General features: G+C 49.4%; 1 protein-coding gene across 1 annotated transcript in view; it reads left to right on the forward strand.

The window, feature by feature from the left end:
• The first annotated feature begins 1,456 nt into the window (after positions 1-1,456).
• The window catches only part of OLFML2A (olfactomedin like 2A), an 18,589-nt gene continuing 10,521 nt past the window's right edge, over positions 1,457-9,524 (forward strand). The window contains exons 1-2 of the mRNA XM_003785297.3: positions 1,457-1,720; positions 6,655-6,762. Of these exons, the coding sequence (XP_003785345.1) occupies positions 1,469-1,720; positions 6,655-6,762 (360 nt within the window). The 5' untranslated portion in view covers positions 1,457-1,468. The remainder of the gene's footprint in view (positions 1,721-6,654; positions 6,763-9,524) is intronic.

A 9,524-nucleotide genomic window follows, 5' to 3' on the forward strand; every position in this document is an offset into this window, starting at 1 on the left:
CTCAAAAGAATAGGGCACCAGCCCCATATGCTGGAGGTATTGGGTTCAAACCCAGCCCCAGCCAAAAAACTGCAAAAAAAAATAAAAAAAAAATTACCATCTTATCAAGCCTGTAGTCCCAGCACTCTGGGAGGCCAAGGTGGGTGGATTACCTGAGCTCTAGAATTCAAGACTAGGCTGAGCAAGAGCAATACTCCATCTTTAAAAATAGCTGGGTGCTGTGGCCAGTACCTGTAGTCCCAGCTACTCAGGAGCCTGAGGCAAGAGAATCACTTGAACCCAAGAGTTTGAGATTACTGTAAGCTGTGATGCCACTGCACTCTACCAAGGGTGAAAAAGTGAGACTCTGTCCCCCCCCCCAAAAAAATTTACCATTTTAAAGTGTAAAATTCAGTGGCATTTGGTACATTCACAATGTTGTGCAACTATTACCATTATCTAGTTGCAGAATATTTTCATCACCCCTTAAGGAAACCCTGTGCCCATTCAGCAGCCACTCTCCACTTCCCCTCCCTAAGTACTAGTGTCCTGGTAGCCACTAATCTGCTTTCTGTCTCTCTGGGTTCCCCTATTCTGAATACAGAATTTCTTTTCTTTTCTTTTCTTTTTTCTTTCTTTCTTTTTTTGAGACAGAGTCTCACTCTGTCACCCAGGGGTTGAATGTGGTTGCGTCAGCCCTGCTCACAGCAACCTCAAACTCCTGGGTTCAAGAGATCCTCATGCCTCAGCTTCCCAGGGGTAGATGGGACTACAGGCACCTGCCACAACACTGGCTAGTTTTTCTATTCTTAGTAGAGATGGGGTTTCGCTGTTGCTCAAGCTGGTCTCCAACTCCTGAGCTCAAGCAATCTGTCTGTCTCGGCCAACCAGAGTGCTAGGATTATAGGTGTGAGCCACCCTGCCCAGCCCCGAATATAGTATTCCATATAAATGGGATCATACACTATGTGGCCTTTTGTGTCCGGCTTCTTTCCCTTAGCATAATGTTTCAAGATTCATTATGTTGTAGCGTGATTCAGTACTCCGTTCATTTTTATGGCTGGATAATATTCCATTGCATGTATACACCACATTTTATTCAATGGATAGACCTTGGGCTGTTTCCGCCTGGTGGCTAACCTGAGTAATGCTGCGAACATTCCGGACAAGTCTTTGTTGGGATACCTCTTTTAGGTTAGGTAAATACTCAGAAGTAGAATTACTGGGTCATATGCCAATTCTGTGTTTAATTTACTGAGTAACTGCTGAACTTTTTCACAGCTGCCATTAATATTTTAACTGTTATTATTATATGATCTCTATTCCAGGGCCACTCACTCCCTTCCTTCCCACCTCTGAAGGCGGCTCCTCTCCAGCAAGGCGCGTGGGGTGGGGTCCTCCGCGCCTCCACTCCACTCCTCTCCCCGCCTTAGCACCCGCCAGCCACTCACCGGATCCCTTCTTACCACCCTCGCAGGTGTTCGGGGACATGGACCAGGTGCGGATGACCTCAGAGGGCTCCGACTGCCGCTGCAAGTGCATCATGCGGCCGCTGAGCAAGGACGCCTGCAGCCGGGTGCGCAGCGGGCAGGCGCGAGTGGAGGACTTCTACACAGTGGAGACGGTGAGCTCCGGATCCGACTGCCGCTGCTCCTGCACGGCGCCGCCCTCTTCGCTCAACCCCTGCGAGAACGAATGGAAGATGGAAAAACTCAAAAAGCAGGCACCGGAACTTCTCAAGGTAGACTTGGGGGCTGAGGAGGGTAAGCGAGCGTCCCTCGTGGGCTGGCACCTGGAGGCTCTTCCAGGGAACATCCCAAGTGCTCTTGGAGGCGGGTGCTGTCACCACCCCATTGCACCGATGAGGACACTGAGGTTCCCTGAGGGGAGTTCAGCCAGTGAGGAGTGGAGGCAGGAATCTTTGACTAGTTTACTTCAATATAGTCTTTGCCAGATGTATTGCAGTGTTCCGTATTTCACCCAAACCAATGCATCTGGCCTCCCAGATGTGTATTTTAAACTGTGTGGCATTTTATTGTCTGTATTTCCCATGTGCAAGCACTATCTGCATGCCAGATGCTATACTAAACTCCCTTTAAAAATTTTTTTTGTTTTAATTTTAGTTCAGAATGTTACTGGGGTACAAATGTCTGGTTACATGTATTACTTTTGTACAGTTTGAGTCAAGGTTGTAATTGTAATCATCCCCCAGATGGTGTGCTTTGTACCTGAGTGTGGATTTATGCATCCTCTCTTCCCCCCATCAGTTTTATTTCCATTGAATGTTAGTACCATATATACACACGTGTTGATCATTTAGTTCCAATTTAGAAGTGAGCACATGTGGTGTTTGTTTTTTCATTCCTGTGATACTTCACTTAGGAAAATGGTCTCCTGGCTTGGCACCTGTGGCTCAATCAGCTAAGGCACCAGCCACATACACCTAAGGTGGCGGGTTCGAATCCCCAGCCCGGCCCGCCAAACAACAATGATGGCTGCAACCAAAAAATGGCCGGCGCTGTGGCGGGCGCCTGTGGTCCCAGCTACTTGGGAGACTGAGGCAGGAGACTCGCTTGAGCCCAAGAGTTGGAGGTTGCTGTGAGCTGTGAGGCCATGGTACTCTACCCAGGGGGATAGCTTGAGGCTCCATCTCAAAAAAAAAAAAAAAAAAGGGAAAATGGTCTCCTGTTCCACCCTGATTGTTACAAAAGGTATTAGTTCATCTTTTTCTTTTTTTCTTTTTTTTTTCTTTGAGACAGAGCCTCAAGCTGTCACCCTGGGTAGAGTGCCGTGGCATCACTGCTCACAGCAACCACCAACTCCTGGGCTCAAATGAGTCTCCTGCCTCAGCCTCCCAAGTAGCTGGGACCATAGGTGCCCGCCACAACGTCTGGCTATTTTTTGGTTGCAGCCGTCGTTGTTTTGGCGGGCCTGGGCTGGATTCAAACCCACCACCTTAGGTGTATGTGGCTGGTGCCTTAGCCACTTGAGCCACAGGCACTGAGCCAGTTCATCTTTTTCTATGACTGAATCATACTCCATGATAGACATATATCACATTTTATTAATCCATTCATGTGCTGATGGGCACTGTTTCTATTGTGATTGCGAATTGTGCGTTTGGGTACAAGTGTCTTTTTAATAGAATATCTTTTTTTCCTTCAGGTAAATTACCAGCAGTGGGATTGCAGGATCAAATGGGAGGTCTACTTTTAGTTCTTTGAGGCAGCTCCATACTACTTTCCAGCAAGGTTCCCTTTATACATTATTTCTCTGAATCCTTAAGCCATGCTGTGAGATATAAGTTCATTGTCCTCATTTGAGGGGAGTTAGGTAATTTTCCCAAGCTCTCATTACAACAGGCAGCCTCACATCTGTACCATACTTTTGTGAGAATTAGAAAAAGCCCATACTCCTATAGGCATGTTAGAAAGAGCCACCACCCCTGGGGGACACTGCCCCATGCCAGTGCCCACCACTAGGATCTATGGCTTAGCTAGGTATATGTGGGCTAGATCTCACTCCCTTTTGCCATTTGCTCGGCTGCGTGCTTGCTGGGCATGGTAGGTCTGGGATTTGAACTTCATTCCTGCTATATCCAAAGCATGTGTTATAAATCATCTTGCTCTCTGTCCTCCTTTTTATAAAGGACCAGATTATGTGGTGTCTTTTGCAAGTATATTTTTCTTTTATAACTTCTTCCAAACCTATATCTATTTTGCCTGTATGGTGCCAAAAACTGAAAGTTCTGAGATATTCCCTACTTGTAAGCTAACACCTTAGCCCACCCAGTGTCATAGATGATAGCAGAAGGCACCACCTCCTAGGTCAAAGACAAAGGACTTTGTTACTCACAGCAAATCTATATTTTCTGGCATGGGTTTTCCCAGCTCTAGTTCCCATGGGGTGATGCAGCAAGGGCCAGATAACATCTATGCCAGGGGTCCTCAAACTTTTTAAACAGGGGGCCAGTTCACTGTCCCTCAGACCATTGGAGGGCTGGACTGTGGGCCCCTGGACAAGTCAGCTGCTAACCAGGACAGGCAGTGGCAGCAAAAACACCCAGCGGGCCAGATAAATGTCCTAGGCGAGCCGCATGTGGCCCGTGTAGTTTGAGGACACCTGATCTATGCTCACAGTGGGGTGTGTTACAGAGAGGAGCCCTGAGCTTAGAGAATCCAAATCTTTTATAACAGGCACTGAGCATGCCTGCCCTTGGCTCTGGAGTGACACACTGTCATCCAGCACTGTTCACTGTACAGCTACACGGCCCAGAACAAGGATAATCAGTGCCTCTGCATGCAAGATGTGCATAAAAACAAAAGACTCAGGGCTCGGCGCCTGTAGCTCAAGTGGCTAAGGCACCAGCCACATACACCTAAGGTGGCAGGTTCGAATCCAGCCCAGGCCCGCCAAACAACAGTGACAGCTGCAACCAAAAAATAGCCAGGCATTGTGGTGGGTGCCTGTGGTCCCAGCTACTTAGGAGGCTGAGGCAGGAGACTCACTTGAGCCTAGGAGTTGGAAGTTGCTGTGAGCTGTGATGCCATGGCACTCTACCCAGGGGAATAGCTTGAGGCTCTGTCTCAAAAAAAGAAGAATGTCCTTTCTGAGACACCTCTACCCAAACAGTGCTCCTCCTTCAGAACTCTGGTCAAACAAAATGCCCTCCTGGCACTTTTCCTAATCCACACCTGCTCCCAGCCAAAGGCAGCACTTAATCATTAATGGCATGAGCACTTGTATGTCACTATCTCTGTCCCCTGATCTGGGCGTGTGTGTGTCATTCTCTGTCCCCTGATCTGGACACCTATGTGTCACTGTCTATGTTTTCTGATCTAGGTACCCACGTGCCACTGTCTTCTGATCTGTGTCCCCTGGTGTATCACTGCCTGTCCCCTGGTCTAGTATCTGTATTTCTCTGGAGAGAAGGGCAGGTGTGTGATGGAGGGTACAAATGCCAGGCTCAGGAGGTTAGAAGTCACATGTGGACAGTGGAGAACCATAGGATGTGGCTAGCAGGGGAGAGACCCTTGACAAAGCCAGTTTTGGTGGCCATGAAGGCAGCACAGTGAAGCTGAGAGCTCCCTTGTGGCCCCCTGGAATAGTAATCATTGTTGCTGGCATTCATGAAACCCTTACTGTGCGTCTACTCTGGGCCGAGCTCTGTCTGGACGTTACCACTCCTTGCCAGCCCCTATTGTCCCATTTCTCAGTGAGGGAAGCTGAGGCATAGCATTCTTGGTTGAGAAATATCTGTGGTCATGGTTCTCAAACTATGGTCCAGGGAGCCCCATGAGTCCTGTGTAGTCCCTCAGGCCTAGAGTGAGGTTATTGAGGAGCAGAGAACGTTCTGGGCCTACCCTGCTTCTAGCAGAGACTCCCACTCCATTTCTGCTTTAGAGATCAGATTCTACTTGGAGAAAAACTCCCTGACTTAAAACAGTTTGAATGCCCCCTGGGAAAGTGGGAGTGAAACTGTTTTGGAAACAGTCTGCCAGGGTGAGACAGCAGTACTGGCCTGCTCAGGCCCTGAGACATGCCGCAGGGCTCAGTGTAGGGCCACTCAGGAGGGGAGACAGAGGAACTGCCCTTCCCAAGAAGCTGGGGCAAACTGATTTCCCAACCAGCCCTTTGTGCCAGCGTTTCCCTGACACTCTGGCATCGTGGCCATCTAAAGGGAGTGTCATATCCTGACGAGGCATGACAGAGAGGAAGAGAGGAGGGCCAGCCGGTGGGGCAGAACCCTGGGCCAGGCAAAAGAGACCTGGCATCTGTTCCAGGTCCTGCCACTGACCTGTTGTGCAAGGTTCTCGCCCTCTCTTGGCCACTGTTTTCCTGTCTGAACACAAGACAGGAGCAGGAGAGCATGATAGGAAAGAGGTTTGTGTTCATACAAATCTGGGTGCTACTCTTGGCTCCGCTGTTTAAGAGCTTGGCAGCCTTGGGCAAGTCGCCTCTAAGCTGCAGCTTCTCAATTTGGAAAATGAGTGTGAAAGTTATCCATACCTGTGTGAGGTGGGGTCACTAAAAGCAGGCCCTGAAGCCAGTGACTCGTAGGCAAATGATTTACCACAGGAGCACTCCCCAGAGAAATTGGGATTGAGGTGGGAGAGCAGGGTGGTATGGCCTCAGGCACAATGACAGCCTCAGCTTCATTCCCAGGACAGCTTTGTTCCTCCCCAAGGGAGCCAAGCTTTTAGGTGTTCACACCAGCCAGTTAAAGCTGCTCTTTGGGGGTGGCGCCTGTAGCTCAAAAGGATAGGGCGCTGGCCCCATATGCCAGAGATGGCGGGTTCAAGCCCAGCCCCAGCCAAAAACTAAAGAAAAAGAAAGCTACTCTTTGAAGAGAATCACAGGTATAGGCACAGAGAAGGCACAGATGGGCACAGAAACGGTACGAGAGATGCTGGGGGAACTGGTGCTCATCTCCAACAGACACTACACACCTTTTGGGGTTGTTACCTGGATTAAGTGATGTAACTCATTAAAGCCCCTAGCACATGCCTGACATGTGGTAAGGGGTGAGGTTGGGAGTAGGGGGCCTCGAAGGCCCAAGAAGGCCACTCTGAGGCTCTGCGGCTCTGGATTTGTTAATTGCCCTGAGGCTCCTCCTGCGCCTTCTGTGCTTGGCCTTGCTGTACCCTTTGCCTAACCCTCCCCTTGCCCGGGCAGCTGCAGTCCATGGTGGATCTCCTGGAGGGCACCCTGTACAGCATGGACCTGATGAAAATACACGCCTACGTCCACAAGGTGGCTTCCCAGATGAACACGTTGGAAGAGGTAAGGGTGGGGCTCCCACCAGCCACAAGGCTGGCACAGTGCTGGGGGCTGATAGAGCCTGGGCAATTCTGGCTCAACCCTAGTAACCATTGGAAGCTAGACCCCAGCAGGGAGCCAGGGGAGAAAGGTGCAGGCCACAGGGTCCAGCTTTGGAGGAAGAGGTCACTGGGGCCCAAGGAAGGCTGGAAGGCTGTGTGGAAAACTGAGGCACCCATGGGTTTTATGAAAGGCGTGTGGAGAGGCTGGAACTTACCAGTGGCCCTCAGTGCACCAAGATCAGGGCCCCCACAGTGCACAGTTCTGGGGGCACTGTGCACATAAGATACCACGTCAGTACTGCCAGCTGGGTTGGTGTAACATGGCAGGACCAGCCAAACCCACTGAAATGAGGTTTGGGGCAGCATAATGGTCCCAGTACCCGGTGGAAGTAGAGGCAAAGGTGATGAGTCCCATCCTGGTCAGGGTAAAAGTGCTATAGGGCTGAGTGGGTGTCTGGGATTGCCCCCTGGGAACAAGGACAGAGCTGGGCAATCATGGGGGTCCAGACTGCAGGTTCAAGGTTTGCATCTCTGCTGGCACAGCCTGGCCTCCGCCTGTTTCCTGCATCTGACCTCTGTTCGTCTGCTGGGAGTCTAGGGACGTACAGCTGCCAAGAGCGGTGTGGGGGCTTCCTTTCCCAGCTTCCTTTACAGAAGGAGGGGGCATCTGTGCATCCTGTGCCCTGGGGTGGAAGATTAACCCCTTACTAATCCCAAAGTTGGGGTCAGAATGCTTTAAGTATTCAAAAAGCATTTGTTGAGTAGGTACTACGGGCCAGGCCTGTGCCAGCAAGGGAGAAATCTGACATTTATTGAATTTCTTCTGTGCATCAGTACATCCTGTGTTCTTAGTACGTGCCAGGCTCTCCTGCTGCTGCCTCCTTTGATCTTTCCCCTTATAATCTCAGGAAATATTAGCCCACTTCACATAACTCTGAGCCAGATGATCTGGAGGGTCCGTCTCCTGGACCTGGGACAAATCAGAAACGATTTCCACAGCCACAGAGAAGTGATTTTTTAATTGTCTTCTGTTTTGCATTATTAGTGCTTTGCTTCTGTTAACCATGGCTTACTAAGAGAAAACTCTACGGAAAAAGAAAAAAAAGCTTCCTGCTCACCCTGAGAGGAGGTAGAGAAAATAGCTGGCTCCCTCCACCAAAGTGAAAACCCTCCCAGGGGGTCAGGAAGCAATTAGGGATCCCAGCCTCCCATTGCTCTCTTCCCTTATACTGGTGGTTCTTAAACAGGGGTGATTTTGCTCCACAGGGGACAGTTGGCAATAGCTGGAGACACTTATAGTTGTCACAAGTTAGGCAGAGGACAGGGTGGATGCTATTAGCTTCTAGTGGGTTGAGGCCAGAGTGGTTGCTGAACCCCGAAGGAACACAGGACTGTCCTCAGCAACAACCATCTGGCAAATGTCGATGATGCTGAAACTGAGAAAATCTGCCTCACACGCTCTGGCTTCTGTCATCCCTGGGATCGTGTTTAAAATGTACTATCATATTCCTTAGCCTTTCTTAACCATGTCTATGAGTGAGATTCTGAACTCACAATTCTGTTACTCCACAGCTTCTTAGCACAGAGGTGCTTCCTGCTTCTGTGGTTCCAGTCTCTCCCACTTTACCTGAGAAGTAGACTCAGACAAAGGAATCCTACCATACCCCGACCTGCTGCAGCTTTGGGGGCCTGGAACTGATAACTGCCAGGACAATAGGTTTCCTGGGTCCTATTTGGTGGACAAGGCCAGCCTGGAAAGCACCCCACAAAGGGGATCCCCAGGTGGCAGGGGATTCACAGAGTAAGGAGCATCATGGCTTTGAGCAGTCTGTCTGTTCCCAGCAGGCCTCAGAACCAGCAGTAGCTCCAGGGGGTGGTGTGGGAACTGCTAAGGTTAGGCAGGAAGCCAAGGTGCCCAGGAGGAGATGAGGAAGGGTCGGAGACCCAGCCTAGGAGACATGGCAGGTCCAGTGCCATCAGAAGACCCTATAGGGCCTGGGAGAGAAGAAGTTTGGGCCTTGGAAACCAGGAGGGAGCAGAGCTCACCTGCAGTAATACCCCAGAGAGTTTCATTCCATCTGAATGTTAGAATATTTTATAAAAGGAAGGTATTATGTGTTATAAAATTTTTAATTTTATAAAATTAAAAAGTAATTTTAGTCCAGGAGCTGTGGCTCATGCCTATAATCCTAGCACTTTGGGAAGCAGAGGTGGGAGGATTGCTTGAGGCCAGGAGTTCAAGAACAGCCTGAGCAAAAGTGAGACCTCATCTCTGTAAAAAAATTAGCCAGGCATGGTGGCACGACCCTGTAGTCCCAACTACTCAGGAGGATGAGGCAGGAGGATCACTTGAGCCCAGGAGTTTGAAGTTGCTATCAGCTATGCCAATGCCACTGTACTTCAGCCTGGGGGACAGAGAGAGTCTCTTTTCAAAATAATAATAATAAGGAATCTTCTAAGTAGCAAAAGGTTGGAAGCAATTTAAATGACCTTCAATAAGGCTAAATAAATTATAGCCTGCCAATACAATGGCATACTGTGTAGCTCTTAAAAGGAACAGGGAGCCCTGTCGATGCAGATATGGATCACTTCCCAGGATAGGCTGCTCAGTGAAAAAGCAAAGTGCAAAAAAAAATACATATGTATGTATACATTTGTCTCTCTAAATGTACAGACCCTCTTTAGAAGGATACATAAGAGACCCATAACAATTGTTTGCACTGG

Source organism: Otolemur garnettii, unplaced genomic scaffold (genome assembly GCF_000181295.1).
Source record: "Otolemur garnettii isolate 467f Iridium unplaced genomic scaffold, OtoGar3 scaffold00014, whole genome shotgun sequence".
Classification (NCBI taxonomy): domain Eukaryota; kingdom Metazoa; phylum Chordata; class Mammalia; order Primates; family Galagidae; genus Otolemur; species Otolemur garnettii.